This window comes from Protomyctophum parallelum (assembly GCF_964188405.1).
Source record: "Protomyctophum parallelum genome assembly, chromosome: 19".
Lineage (NCBI taxonomy): Eukaryota > Metazoa > Chordata > Actinopteri > Myctophiformes > Myctophidae > Protomyctophum > Protomyctophum parallelum.
Window position 1 is genome coordinate 23,686,156 of NC_139717.1, and position 16,502 is coordinate 23,702,657.

General features: G+C 41.5%; 1 protein-coding gene across 1 annotated transcript in view; it reads right to left on the reverse strand.

Annotated features, from left to right (window-relative positions):
• The window catches only part of opn5 (opsin 5), a gene marked incomplete at both ends in the record, with an annotated part of 17,564 nt that extends 8,696 nt beyond the window's left edge, over window positions 1-8,868 (reverse strand). The window contains 2 exons of the mRNA XM_083790520.1: window positions 397-516; window positions 8,742-8,868. Coding sequence (XP_083646646.1) covers window positions 397-516; window positions 8,742-8,868 — 247 coding nt within the window. The remainder of the gene's footprint in view (window positions 1-396; window positions 517-8,741) is intronic.
• Window positions 8,869-16,502: the final 7,634 nt, after the last annotated feature.

Sequence of the window (16,502 nt, forward strand, 5' to 3'; positions counted from 1 at the left end):
ACCTACCCATCCAGATCCCTAACAGAATTCAGTAAGGAATTTGTGTTGTTCATGTGAACATGTATGTGTGTGTGTGTGTGTGTGTGTGTGTGTGTGTGTGTGTGTGTGTGTGTGTGTGTGTGTGTGTGTGTGTGTGTGTGTGTGTGTGTGCGTGCATGTGTGCGTGCGCCGCCAATCATCTCAAAATATTTTGTTCCAAGGACCCCCAGAAGCAAATAGTTAGTTAAAAATGTTCGCATCAAAAGAATTGCACAAACTTTCACAATGTTTCACGAAATAAAAATAAAGCGATACTTCTATCATTGATGAGTTGTAGATCTATTTTTAATTAACCATAGTCTAAAAATCTAAAATGACACAGATGCTTTCCTGGTTTTTAATACTCAGCCACAGTACCTGATATGCCAAAGTCGAAGATGGCCAAGTTAACAGTCATGAGCTCCGGAGGCTTTAACTTGGCCTTGCGCCTGATGGTCATGTAGATGACATAGCCATTCCCCGTGGCAGACATGATTCCTGCAGGAGAGAGAGAGAGAGAGAGAGAGAGAGAGAGAGAGAGAGTTGCTGTTATGTTTATGTTTGTTAATTTATTTTCATTGTTACTGTATTGCTTGTTGTTCATTATTGTTGGGATGTTTGTTGTTGTCTCTGTGTGCGCAGAGAGGTGTTGTCCCTGTGTGCGCAATGTTGACTTTTGTTTTGTTGTATGTATGCTTTGACAATGTAGAACATATTTATCATGCCAATAAAGCCTTTTGAAATTGAAATTGAATTGAGAGAGAGAGAGACTAGTTTCTAGAGCTCAGAGACGTACTATATTTAGAGGCAACAAATTGCAACGTTTCAAAGGTCTTCATCAGGCAAATCATTCATCACCATGTGTTTGGAAGTGCTCGTTAGATATCACTCAACTGCACTGCGTACCACCTGGTTTGAATTTGCACATAATGTAGGAGGCAGCAGGACGTTGCTTTACTGAAAACGAGTGCTTCCAAACTCTTGATGGCAAGATGGCCGCGGTCTGCAAATGGTCAATAGTCCGAAATTTCTATTTTAGTTTTAGTCCTAGTCTCTTGAATAGTTTGAGTCACATTTTAGTCACCTGCAATGCTTTAGTGTTAGTCTAGTTCTATCTACAGGTGATCTACAGGTGATTTAGTCGAATACAATGCATTTTGGCGGGCCTTGATGCCGTAGTAATGACTGTTTTTACACTTGCTGAAAATAGCAGATCTACAAGCTCACGTGTCGCGCTGCGACACGTTGTGATGTGTAGATCTGCTATTTTCATCATGCGACCAAGTGTAAAATGACTTATACTGGATCTCTTGTCCACTAGTCCCTTCCTAACATTGTAGTCTAGTTTTTAACTTTTTATTTGTCAGTATATTTACTCTTAGTTTTAGTCATCATAGCTTAGATTTAATTTAGTTTCCATTTAGTTTTCGTCAGTGAAAAAAGGTAGTCGACGAACATTTTTCGTCTTAGTTTTAGTCGACACTGTTGCACACATAATGGGCGCCACTACAATAGTGTTACTGTAGCAGTAATTAACTGTTCAAATGGCCATACTGAGCTCTCTCTCTGGCCATACTGTAACTCTCTGTTCAAATGGCCATACTGTAAATATCTCTGTTCAAATGGCCATACTGTAACTCTCTCTCGCACAATGTAGGACTGAGTTTGAAGGCCACGAAGAAGAAAGAAAGAAAGAAAGAAAGAAAGAAAGAAAGAAAGAAAGAAAGAAAGAAAGAAAGAAAGAAAGAAAGAAAGAAAGAAAGAAAGAAAGAAAGAGAGAGAGAGAGAGAGAAATAAATCAAGAAAGAAAAGAGAATAACTTAAGCCCTCATGGCCATTTCAAATGGACACGGTTGGCGTCACAATAACGGAAGGAAGTTCAGCTCATCAAATGTGACAGCAGCACAATTCTTTCATCACTCATCACATGACAACAAAATTGCTTTTCTCTTGCCGACCTTGAGTCTTTAGTTGTGTGGGATGAACTTGAAACGACAAAGCCCGTACACAGCAATTATAGATAGGAATGTCAGCAGTACAGTTCAACAAAAAAAAAAAAATTATATTGGCAGCCATTGCCTGGCGCCCTGGCCACAGTTGAACAATACAGAATGTGAAGTGGAGGTTACAGAACCATTATTATGGATTATGGAGATTGGAGACTGTGGGTGGATGGTGGTGGACGTCACAAACATAACATGCGCAGCATTGCTCTGATCCGACACCAAACGTGTCACGTGTCACAAACACTAGAGTCAGGAGTCTGCCATCAGAAGACCGGGAGTCACACCAGGGACCACGTGAGGACGTGCAGCCCACCCATGATCCAATCCGCAAATACGTGGCACAAATACTTTTCAGGGGTCTGCCATGAAAATGTCTCCTCCTGTATAGAATAGATGTATTGGGACTACAGTATACATTTGTATGAATATGTGTGTGTGTGTGTGTGTGTGTGTGTGTGTGTGTGTGTGTGTGTGTGTGTGTGTGTGTGTGTGTGTGTGTGTGTGTGTGTGTGTGTGTGTGTGTGTGTGTGTGTGTACAGCTTGGCTACAGATGTAAACTACTTGTGTTCATATTTGGAAGCCTCGGTAATGTCCACAAATCAGTCGTGAGGGGCCTGCAGATTGCAGGCATGCCCAAGCCGAGAGCTATAAGGCATCGGCAAAATTCTGTTCAGTGTCTGCAATAATTGGCAGTCGTGTGTGCGTGTGGGGGTGGAGGGGGCAGCGATCTCATCACTCCCTGAACACTACAGTGCAGGGGGGGTGGTGCCTATGATGTCTCTCGGGCGCCAAGACCAAGAGTGATGATGAATGTTCAGCCAGGTCAACGGGTGTCCACTTGGTTAAAGTGTCCACTTGGTCCCACCGAGGCATGATGTGCTGATGTGCTAGATCTGGGATTTTTGTTTAGGAGTTATTTTGTGTGTTTTGAAATTTAGCAGTCATTCTTGTTATTATGTAATTTACTATACACTTTATATTTTATTTTTATACCACTCCCAGGTATTTATACGAGGGGACCTGTTTGATGTTATGGTCATGGACACACATCATACTGTGGTCTCCTATGGACCTGGGGTCCACTATGACATTTATTTTCAGATGGTGTAGAAGTAGATCGCACCACTCTATAAACTTGTCTACTCCATCTGTATGGCTGAGCATGTTATTATCGCTCTTGAAGTATCACGGTGTCATCTGAAAACTTGATAAACTGATTTGGATGTGACCTGACAGTCGTCCATATACAAGGTAAACAGTAAAGAGGAACTGAGGCACCCCTGTACTACACAGTGTCTACACAGTACCATTTTATTATAAAGGGGTTCACATTTAACTGAGCTAATTTACACAACAGAATGTCTGGATGTATAGTATTAAAGGCCGAGCTGAAAAAGTAATGTGTCATATATGCTACCTTACTCTCCGTGTGTTTCAAAGTGAGATGAGCTACTGTAAATATTGCATCGCATATACTGCGTTTTTTAGAATATGCAAATTGAATGAATAGTTTATTTCGATCTTTCAGAGGGAGACATTACACAAAAACTGTTTACTTTTTATTTTTTTTGTGATCGAAAAGGCATAGGCAGAAGCTTAAAGCTTATTAGTGCCTATCCTTATCTCAACGTATTCCAAAATACTGTTGAAGATATGCATAACAATCAACATATAAACAAAACAAACAAATGACATTTATAGAAGAATAGAAAATTAAACAAACAAAAAGCAAAACAGAAAACGAGAAAAACAAAAACAAGGAGGAAAGAAAAAAAGACAAAAACAGACAAAGCTACAATGTTATACTTAGTCCAACACTACATGGCATAAACATAGTTCAGCTCCCCACTCATTCCAGGTTATATCTATGCAATAATTCCTGTTTGAGCCTCTTTTTAAATTGTTTTAGGTTGTTGCTTTGCTTTATTGGCTCAGACAAGCTGTTCCACAGCTTAACTCCATGAACAGAAACACACATGCTCTTTAAGGTTGTTCCAACACTTATTTGTTTGAAGTTTAGTTCCCCTCTCAGCTCATACCTCCCATCCCTATCCCTAAACCTTTTTTGGATATTTCCAGGAAGCATATTATGTCTTGCTTTAAATAATAATTGTGCTGTTTTAAAATCAACTAAATCAAAAAACTTTAATGTATGTGAATTTAGAAACAGTGGATTTGTGTGTTCATAGTAATTTACTTTATTGACTATCTTTATTGCTTTTTTCTGCAGTAAATATATTGGCTGAAGGTTGCTTTTGTATGTGTTACCCCACACTTCTACACAGTAAGTGAGATATGGTGTTATACGGGTGCAATAGAGAGTGTATAGTGATTTAGACTCAAGGACATTTCTTGTTTTGCCCATGACACCAATAGTTATCGCTAATTTAGACCGGATATAATTAATGTGGGGTTTCCAAGAGAATTTATGATCTATTATTACTCCTAAAAACAGATTATCAAAAACTCTTTCTAGTATGATATTATCCATTTTTACCTCAATGTTTGTGTTCATCAGTGTTTTTTGTTTGCCAAAGACCATATATTTAGTTTTTTTCAGATTAAGTGATAATTTATTTAGATCAAACCATACCTTTAATTTGTCCAATTCAATTTTTACCACCTCCAGCAGCTGCTGAATGTCCTTTCCAGAGCAAAATATATTGGTGTCATCGGCAAAGATAACAAATTTCATGATACTGGATGTCTTACATATATCATTAATATATAATATGAATAATTTTGGTCCTAGTATTGAGCCCTGCGGCACTCCACACGTGATATGTGAACAGTTTGATTTATACTCACCCATCTGTACATACTGTTGTCTATTTGTGATGTAACTTTTTAACCAGTTTAAACCTACCCCTCTAACACCATATCTCTCCATCTTTTTTAGCATTATATCATGATCTATTGTGTCAAAAGCTTTCTTTAAGTCAATGAACACCCCCACTGCATAATTGTTATTATCAACTGAACTTGTTAGTTCCTCTATTAAATAATTAGTGCCATCGATGTGGATCGTTTTGCTCGAAAACCATGAATTGATACTGTTCTAGTCGAGGTCCTACCTCCTTTCGGGGTTCCTCTGTCAGGATCCTCTCCAGTGATTTTACTACATTAGATGTTATGGCCACAGGCCTATTATTCTCGAGTGGACATGCTTTCTTCAGGATTGGGACCATCACTGATTGTCTCCAAATCTCAGGCACTGTATTGTGAGTCTAGTGACAGCTGGAAAAGCCTGTGCCCTGCAGGCTGGGGCTAATTCCTCAGCACACGTTTTTAATAGGAAATTGTGCATTCCATCTGGTCTTGTCGCTTCTGTATGGTTTTAAACACTTTACAAACGGTATCCTGATCTATTACCATCCTGTCATTAACAGCATCACAATTCAATTCATTAATCACCTCGTAGCATCCCTGAGAAGTATCACATTCAAAGCGCATAAAGAAATTACTACACTCACTTACTTTACTTACTTAAGCCTGTTGTATTGTCAACTGACTGCACACTTGCTTTCCCCCTTTTTTATGATTTAGTTATATACCATTATTACTCACATGCAGGGATTAGCAGAGCTCCAGACATCTTGTTGAAATATCATATCTTGCTTGTTTTTCTTTTATAGTGACTTGTGTTGCCCAAACACTGCGTGCTCTCTCTCTCTCTCGCTCTCTCTGAGACATCACCTCGACTCTATATATTTAATTAATTAATCCAATTCCAAACGCTATATGGACTGCTTGCATGCATGGACATGCTGTGCTTAACATGGCGAGCACAACACTGCAGGGACTTCAATCATAAGTTTAAATATAAAATCTTCTGAATTAAACATTTATTTCACCATCATCTATCGAACATTAGCCATACTTGGCATATTTTAAATATGTTTTAAGGTGATTGTATCATCAATCATTCCCACATTGCTTGTCAAGGGGGCTTCCCTACGCGTAAAGTGAGAGAGAGGAGGGGAGAGAGAGAGAGAGAGAGAGAGAGCATGCCTCTTCATCTCTTTAAATAGGCTATATGAACTACGGAATTAAACAAAGATTCAGTGATTCATATGTTGCGCGTAATGTGGCGCCCCTTTCCAAAATAATAGACATACTATTATACGCCATTAAGTTTGAACACACTGCGCCATGGCAGGTTGTAGATCTGTTCTTTTGGCTAAGGTGGAGCATTAGCAAAATGAAGACAACGCATAGAGTTATAAAGTGCGACCCAAAATTTATTTGAGAAACCCAGCCAATGAATATAAGTTGCAGAGATTTGTGGGAGGAATACAGAAGTCTTCTAGTCTCACAGAGGTTGGCAAAACTTGGAACGGCATGATTCTTTAGGGAAAGGTACACATGGCTGGAGTAAAATCAGCAGAGCATAATTCATTTCCATCCTCAGGGACAAGGAGACCTCCTGCTATGGCTGATGTCAGCTGCATCGCTAATGATGGGCAGACATCCCATGGGCCAGAAACTAACAGTGATCTGCATACATTTAGGTTGAATCTGTATGTATGTACAGTATATACTGTGTGTGTGTGTGTGTGTGTGTGTGTGTGTGTGTGTGTGTGTGTGTGTGTGTGTGTGTGTGTGTGTGTGTGTGTGTGTGTGTGTGTGTGTATATACATATAGGTCTCAGAGGCACTTGTCCGTCTGTATTAATAATAATAATAATAAAGCTGACCTGTTCTGACATTCCATAAGTTGATCTGACCTCATCAAACCCTGTACACTCAAGACACGCTCCATATATGGCCAGTACATGATGATCTGACCCCCCATGCCAAAGCGCCAGCGCTCGCCCAGCAGTCTGCCGTCACCCAGGCGGATGTGTGCACGCGCCCCAACGCTTCTTGTCCGCAGGGCGTCTTACTGGTAATTAGTATTAATTAAAGGACAAAATGTTTGCAGACATAAAAGTCAGAAGTCATTATTTGCATACTCAAAAAGCAGTGGTTCTGTGGCTATTTAATATGTAATACATGTTGGCAGATACAATATTATAATATTAGTTTATATATAAGTTTGCTTCAAGAAACACGAATACTTTAACTCTTCAAGGAAAAACAACTTTGTTTCGTTTTCATTTTGTGTTAGGGGTTGTGTTAAACTGGAAGCCTACATGAACTTTGAGAGCTGCAAGAGCCACTGATGAAACACATGTTCCCAGTGATAACATGGTCTTCAATCCAACTATGGGTCTTGTGGGATGCATAATTTTGCATTGATGCCACCATCATCCCCCTTGACAAGCATAGAGACTTTGATCCATCTGCCTGTTCCAGAAATTCTCTTTCTATGCTCCTCAACCTCCAACAGCTATACTGTATGCCCCTGACAGCCTGGAAAGGCCTGCTCGCTGTGTGACATAAGTCTACAACACCATTATGAAACTTTCCCCTTTCTACAATGACCTCTGGAATTACTTACTGAAACTTAAATACATTCATAGAGAATTACCACCACAACCACAGAAAACATCGACTATGCAGCTCACCCTTTTGAAAGACAGTAGTGGTGGTTATAACCATGTCTGCTGCTACATCTAGAACTCAACGTAAATCAGGCTTTCAATGGCAACGTAAATGTGAAGTTTGGTGAGCAATCAAAACTAAAATGTTCTTAATTGCTTATTCTACCGTCTCTCTTGTTAATTGTATGGGTGAGTTATTCAAAACACACAACGCTACGCACTAGTGGTGCGTCATGCAATCATGCAATCATGCATGGCCTGGTTATGTATCCAATCAGGATAGAGAACTCAGTCAGGAGGATACAGATTAAACAAGGGGAATTGTAATTGATGACACAAAGAAATTAGCAGAAAAAATTGGAACTGGAACACTATAAAAAATTAAGCTGATAAATAGCTACTCTCTCCTGATTGGCTCACATGTTGTCACCTACCTGAAAACCTAAAATTGTAACCCATTTTTCACCCCTGTGTCAATTATCTAATGTGATTCTGGGCTCTATACGCACCCTCCGCCAACCTGGGGAGAGCAACGGACTTGAACTCATGCTTCCTTCATGCATGAGTGTCCAAGTCGCTCCTTTACACCTGACAGGGTGTGGAGAGACGAGGAGACCCCTGTAACTGAACAAACACTCTATGGCAGTGGTTCTCAACCTTTTCATACCCAAGTACCACCATAATAACTTATGTTAAAATACAGGAGCGTAGACCTGCCCCATCCTATTGATCCATCCTTGAGTTTTCTTTTTATTTCTATCCCTAAGCCAATAATGCTGCTTCTCTAATGAAACATCAGCACAACTGATGATATTTCTAACGTGATTAATCCCTTCTCAAATCTGCTATTAACGGCTAGGTGTGCTGTCGTGCCCACTTTCAGCACGGCTGGAGAGCCAATTTTAACCAATTGGTTGGTCAAAATAACTACCTGTAGTAGGCCTAATAGAAATATTTTCGTTTCACTTTTTTCTCCTTTTTTGGGCGAGTCCTCTGTGTACCACCAGAGAGAGGCCCACCGCTCTATAGCAATGATTTAATACCATCAGAATATAGTTACCCTTTTGTTTTAATTGTTACCCAAAATAACCCTTACCCTACCTTTAAGTACCCTTCAGAAATCTCTTTCAGTGCTCTTTAAGAACCCTTCAGGAATCTCTTTCAGCGCCATCTGTCGACGGTTCTGAAAGAACAGCGCTGCAGGGAAACACACGGTTGCTCCGGCTACTGACCTATGATGCAAATGTACACGGCCGCTAGGATGTCTGCCTCGTGGGAGAGTCTGGAGGCGAAGGGGTCCCCGTGCAGGAGGTAGTGAGGCACGTACGCCGCCGCGTGAGGCCAGGTGTTGTTCTCCATCAGAGCCGCTGGCGGGGAGCATCAGAGGCGTGCTGTGGAGTGGAGGGTGACAACAACAGTAAACACATGAAACTAGGCCTGTCACAATTAGACATTTAAGTTTTCCCTCTTTTCCCTCCACAAATTTGAACGCCATTTTCTATTGTGCACTACAGGCCAATGTAGCCTTGGCTTCCACCCTTGCACAGTGTGAAGTTGATCAGATGAGTGATTCGAGGCATATGCGAACTTGCGAAGGACAGTCGATCAATGTAGAGAGGTAAAAAGCTCAGCACAAATCCAGGATATTGCTATTACGTGTTCAGTACACTATCCATTTAGCTACTGCACCACTAAGTCCATCAAACCAGTGGGACCCCCATTTGAAGAGATATGCCAGGGAACCCCCATAAGAGAAGATTTTTAAGTTCAAGGACGCCCAGTTTGACATGCATTAGTCTACGGACCCCCCATTTAATGGCATTTCTATCTCTGGGACCCCCAATTTATATTGGTTCCAAACTATCATTTAGCCGGGGACCCCCTGGAACTCCATCAAGGACCCCTAGGGGTCTCCGGACCCGACCTTGGGAACCTACTGCCTTAAAATGCAGCAGACCTCTCCCCTCTCATGCAAGTAATGACAATATACAAAGTCACAATACCAACTTTGATGAGGCAGTATTGCTTTGTTATAAAAAATATAAGGTTTTCTTCATTTCCTGAAAAAAAATATATATTCTTCATTTCCTGAAAAATGAACATTTTGTAGTAAAGTGGTTTCTGCCGAGACAGCAGAGATATTGTGATATCATTTCACTTTGAAGTTGTGTCATGGAGCCTACATTAACCCATTTAGGCCTGACAATGTCTTCTAAATAATGACAGTTTTCTGAAAAACCCATGTTTCTATGTCAGCGGTGCTCAATATTTTACGTCAAGCACCCCAAAAATTATATGTAATTGGCCATTGGATTTGAGTTTAAAACGTTCGCTCTGAAAGAATATATTCTTGCCACATTTTCAAAAAATATCTACAAGCGAGCTTGTAGATCTGCTATTTTTCAATAGATAAAGCATAACATAATGCCAACAGGGGTTCCCGCCCAAAATGGGTTAAACATTAATCACATATTTGGGGGCCTCAGGAGTTTGATAATGATCAGGAATTAAGCTACAGTACCGTGAACTAAAGGAAGGACAGGCATTCCTGGAAGCTTCTTGGGAAGTGAAGGTCAAACAACGATTTCTTTGTCAACTACTATATTTTTAGCACCATCCTACAACAAAAGATCAATCGGGCGTACTAGTAGTGTACTGTCACGGTCGGTGACGTGTTATGTTTTCGTGTCATGCCTGTCCTCTGCCTTTGTCTGCGCTTGAACCATGACAGTGTACAGGAAGTATATCAACACAGTGAACCCAGAGAAAGAAGAGGAGAACCTGTTGCCTAATCATTTATTTTAATCATCCCCCCCCCCCCCTGAAAACCTCCTCTCAATCTACTGACTAAATCCAATTTTGTAAAAGGTTATTTGCATTTAAACATCTAATGAAATGATGGTGCATATGCTGTCTGTCGGGTAGAAACCACCTAACTCCAAAATGTTTATTTTTCAGAACAAAAAACATGAACAGGACGGACATCCCTAAAATCAATATTCCATATTATGATATTAGACTGGACATTGTCTGTGATTTTGGATATTGTACATTTGTGATGTGGCATAAGTGTTCTATAAAAATATGATCAGATCATGATCGGATCGGGTGCAAAAACATGATCGGGACATCTGAGCGTTTCTCAGTCCAGACACTGACTTTTCAATGAATAGTGACATTCTTCACCACGCAACACATACTGTACACACAGAAGCACAAAGCATGTGAATTTGCCATTTGTTTGCCATTAGACACTGGATTGTACTGAAATACACACATTTTCTACATGACATGCAGCTACACTGTTTGTGTGGCATTGTTACTACAGACAAGCAATATAAGCAAAAGTAAAGGATAAAACATATACCAATAACATGGCCGTGCACCAAGGAAAGAGATAAGAAACCAATCCAAATAAACAAAAAAAATGCTGTCCATTTAACTCACCACAATTGTTTATTTTACTCTGTCTTATAGCAGGACATTGCTGTCTGTGTCCACTGTCCAGTGTAGTTGACTAAACCTTAAGAAGAATCTCTGGGAAAGTGCTGTTTTGTCCCAAAGTGAAGGAAGTCAAAAACCTTCCTAAACAGGAAGGTTTTCTGAAGGCATGTCCGCTAAAGTATCTCTACCTCCCTCTTCTTCCTCCCTTTGTTGTTCCCAAATCTAATCTAAACGTTTGAACTCTGCTCCTATAGATGGTGTGAACATGTATAGTACATCTACCTATGGCTTTCCCATAGAAGCAGACGAGTCCCTCCATTAAGCCCAGGCGGGTCCTGGGAATAAACGCCTCCCTCTGCAACTGCATCCTGAATGTCCTGACAGGCAGGACCCAGGCGGCGAAAATGTACACCACCACCACCTCTGCAAATCAGACCGTAAACACTGGGGTACCCCTGGGCTGTGTGCTCAGCCCACCCCAGGGCTGTGTGCTCAGCCCACCCCAGGGCTGTGTGCTCAGCCCCCTCCCTCCCGCATCGGCCTGATCACTGCCGGGTGATGGTGAATAAGCAGTCCAGACACAGGAGTTTGAATCCCAGGTGAGGTGATGCCAGGGACAGCAACCTCGCTCTCAACACCAAAGAGACAATACAGATGATTGTGGACTTCAGGGCACAGCAAGTAGGAGGTCACACTGTGAGGGTTGACGTCACGACTACCTAGTCGTTACGTCACCTCCTCCTTTTATAAGGCATCGTGCCAGAATCATTCTTTGTCGGATTATAAACTACAGTCAAGTCCGTATAAGAATATAAACCTAAGCCTAAACTTATCTTTTAACTTGTCCATCTTTAAACCCGAAATCTCATCTACTAGGCAAGCCTTTAATCAAGACTATACTCCTCCCGAAGCTAGGAGTTACACCTGGTCAGCACTCAGCACTTCCGCTCTTGTGACAGCGGAACATTCTCAACCCTTACACACACACACACAGGTAAATGGAGTTTCAGTAAAGTGTGTCCATAGCTTCATATTCCTCAGTCTCACTGTTTTGACCTTTGCCTAGGGGTACCAGTACCGAAAAAAAAGAAAAAAAAACTGCAAAATTGTTAATTAATAAATTATAGCCACTGCCAGTGTTTTATTATCGGGGTGTGCACGCTTATCCGACACACCAATGGTCCGACATGCGGAAATCACTAGTCGCTCCCGGCATGCGTTGGTCCGACATGCGTTGCGTCGTGCTTGCGGTTAGGGTTATTTAGGGTTTGGGGTAGGTTGTCGGTCTAATGACTGTCGTGTCGGAACTAAAGCCTGTACCCCCGTTATCTGTTGCTTAGCAACCTAGAACCTTTGAGCAGAATCAATGTATGTGTGTCTCATCAATTGTACTGGATTTAGTCAATTTGCTAAGAATAATCAGAGCCTTCTAAAGGAATCCATCATGTCTCATTCACAGGAAATGCATCTGCAGATAATTCTGGGGGTCCTCCACGTGAAAAAGGTTTTTCAAAAAACAGTTTTAGAAGACATTTTTAGAAATCAGCCTCAGGCAAATAAATGGGTTAAAACTGTTCAAGTGGTGTGGGGTACAGATACATCCCTCTGATAGCACTGTCGTTTTTGGAAGAAGTTGTTTTCTAGAGTGAGAGTGTTCGGTCGGGGATAATCTTTCCAGCTCATTTCCCAGTCCTGGAACAGTGTAGGTCCTAGAGAGATATGGCACGTTGCAACCGATAACCCTCTCGGCTCACCGAATGCTGAACTCAATAGCCTCTTTTACACAGCCAGCACTGCGTGAAAAGAGGAGTTAACGGGCAATTATGGGCACTGTACTTTGCCCGTAAACCTCAAGTTTAGCGGACATATACAGTAATATACGGTAATATACGTGTGATGGCAGTACAATTTGGGAGTTTACGGGAGTTTGTTGGAAAGTTTAACGGGAGTTTCCTGTAATATACACATCCGTATTCCAAGCTGTTTGCGCAGTGCAGTGGGATTGTTACCTCATGATTCTGCCTCACTTGTGCGTTACAGTATGTACAGTACATAGGCTACATGAATGGGCAGCCTTTGAGCCTTTCAGAATCAATGTCAAGATATACAAAAGCAAGAAGAAAAATGGGTGAGTCACGAGTCTCATGACTCATGTCTTACAATAAAAGTGTTCATATTGCAAGTGCAGACGGAGTGTGGGTCATTTTGTACATTTTGTGCCTTTAAAAAAAATACATAACACTTTGTATAACAATTCATAACAATAACAGATACAAAAATCAATTTGCTTGCTCAATAATGGATAACGAATAAACCTTCCGTCATATTTTGTGAAATATATTATATGTGGCACAGTTCAAATAAATCTGATGTGGTTAATGTGGTCAAACACAACAAAAACCCAAATTGATATTGTTTTGAGTACATTTTCTAAGAATAATCAGAGCCTTCCAACCCATTTAGGCCGCCACCTGACGTCGGAAAAATGCTTAGTTGAAATACCAAAAGGGGTTCCTGCCCAGAATGGGCTAAAGGAATTCATCATGTTCTCATCACAGGAGATGCATCTGCAGATTAGCACACCAATATTGACCCAACATCACATAGAAGGTGAAAGCAGCAGCTGTTCTAGTCAGCTCACATCAGCAGTGGAGCATCTTCACAGAGAGAGAAGGTCGAAACTATGGATTTCATGCTTACGTGGTGTCATTCAAAGCAGCAAAGTTTGAAACAAGACCGCGGCACGGATGGTTGTGTAACAAAACTTCAAAAGGCCAAATCAGTCATGCCTAAGGTGACAATTAACTGTGAAATCTACTGCATCTGGGATTAAGACATCACAAGACCGCTACGCACGGTATCACGCCATATAGATGTACGGTATCTCAGTCCGTTTCATTATAACAGCAGCGAGACCTCTGATCCTTGTCTAATGGGATATATTCTTGGTATCACAGCTGATCAGCTGCACAAACCACAGAAAACCTTTATCAATGTTGAACGTGTATAAGACCCATCAGGAGGGCCAGTCCTGCTGCTTTTCATGCCAAACTGTCCCTGATTACACATCTAGAATTACAAGAACATGACCTCAATTCATGATTACACATCTGGAATGACAAGAACATGACGTCAATTCAATTAATGTACTGGCAGGAAGCACAACCATCTGCAATCAAGGTTGGGAACGAGCAGCCCAAATAACGAGGGAGTACAGTGAGGAATACTCCACCACCACCACCTCACACCTACCAGCATGGACACCTGGACGCTAATCTCTCATTCTCTGTGTCCACAAAGAGGCTAAATCCCCCAGAGGACGTATGGAGAGGCGGTGCACTGACAGTTCACCAACCCCCGCCAATTTGTGCAATATAACACCAATCCGTTGCCCACAATTAATTACTTCAGGATTAGCCAGGTGATTTACATTTGCTGTTGTTTAAGTCCATTTTCACTGCAGACATTTTGACATTTTAAATGAGCTGGTAACAACATTTGTGGGTGTGTGTTTCATTTAGGTGATAATGCTCAAGGCAATATTGATCCCCGGAGAGGCAACAGCAGTGAGATTAAAATGCAGGAGGTGTAGGTAACCGTGGCAGTCAAGAACCAATAGGAGGAGGGAGGAGGAAAATAATTTAGATTGGACTGGCACTTGACATCTTTACACTCTTTCATGGGATGCTGTGTACGTGTGTGTGTGTGTGTGTGTGTGTGTGTGTGTGTGTGTGTGTGTGTGTGTGTGTGTGTGTGTGTGTGTGTGTGTGTGTGTGTGTGTGTGTGTGTGAGTGAGTGTGTGAGTGAGTGTGAGTGAGTGTGTGTGTGAGTGAGTGTGAGAGAGAGAGAGAGACAGAGAGGGATGAGATAGTTAGTGTGTGTGTGTGTAATTGTGTTTAACTGTGACTAAAAGCAGGGAGGTCTATTGTAGAAGAAGCTCAAACTGGAACCGTTTCCATACCGTCTCTATCTCTCTCTCCCCGTTCCGTTTCCATACCGTCTCTATCTCTCTCTCCCCGTTCCGTTTACATACCGTCTCTATCTCTCTCTCCCCGTTCCGTTTACATACCGTCTCTATCTCTCTCTCCCCGTTCCGTTTACATAGCGTCTCTATCTCTCTCTCCCCGTTCCGTTTACATAGCGTCTCTATCTCTCTCTCCCCGTTCCGTTTACATAGCGTCTCTATCTCTCTCTCCCCGTTTACATACCGTCTCTATCTCTCTCTCCCCGTTCCGTCTCTATCTCTCTCTCCCCGTTCCACATCAACCAAACCGTTTACATACCGTCTCTATCTCTCTCTCCCCGTTTACATAGCGTCTCTATCTCTCTCTCCCCGTTCCACATGAACCAAACCATGAATTTGTAGTAGAGTAGAACATACGGTTGTACCTCACTGTCCTGTCAATATCCATACTGTTGCCATTTAAAGGACCACTTCACCACTTTTCAACCTATCTTCATATAATAGGTGATTTTCATTATTGTGAGAACGATGGCTTCCATTTTCGCATTGCAACTTTTCAGGACTAGAAAGCCTGCAGTTTTTATTAGCTTGTATTCCCCATTGATGATGTCACTGGAAGACGGTTTCTGAACTGCCCACAGCCCTCCTATGAGACACAGACCCAGTAGAAAATAATTGCACAATTTTTTCATGATTATTAGTGAGGACCAATTATATGAAGATAGGTTGAAAAGTGGTGAAGTGGTCATTTAAAGCTCTGCATTTAAACACTTATGTAATGTGACATGTCACATCTTATCTATGGATGGGCATGGATTGAGATGCACTAACTGCCGGATCTGCAACAAAAAAAAACATTCAGTGGTTGAGAAAATATGCATAAAATAACTGAAATTGGGGGAACCAATGAATGAGTTGTGGTTGGGGCGTGTTGGAAGCATGTCCTGGGCTTGATTCCTGAGCCTGGTGGCGGATTTGCTGCATGTTGCTCCCTGTCTCCCTAATGTATACTATCAAATAAAAAGGCAGAAAAGTCCAAAAGTGAAATTGAAGTTAAATCCAAATATTCTAGGGACCAGCAGCAGGGCCCGGGACCCAAAATCACAACCCTGCTCTGGTTTGCGTGTGACTAGATTGAGATTCCCACCTGTTGTGCAGGGAGTGTACCAGATCCGATATGATGTGGCAAAAAAGTGTAATAAACACCTTACTTTTGGGAAAAGTTAAAAATCAGATTCCTCAGAACATGCAGGCCAGAGGTGAATGCCCATGTGCAATTTTAGATGGATGAGAAAAATGCATGAGATGCATTCATCATAATTGTATCCCAGTCCACTGATTGGTCCTGACTGCCAAACAACGACCAATGCAACCATGGCATGGGAGTCTGTCCAGGCTATACGGAACTGCAACTAAAGATCCCATAGCCTGTGGCAAAAAATGCTAATGATCAGCTTAAATTTGGGAAAGTCTTTGCATGTGCCAATGGTCCATGCAATGCATATGCGCAATTTCAGATGGATTGACCAACTGACTCACTACAGAGAGAGTTTGCAGTGTTCACAAATTTAGGACAAAATATCAT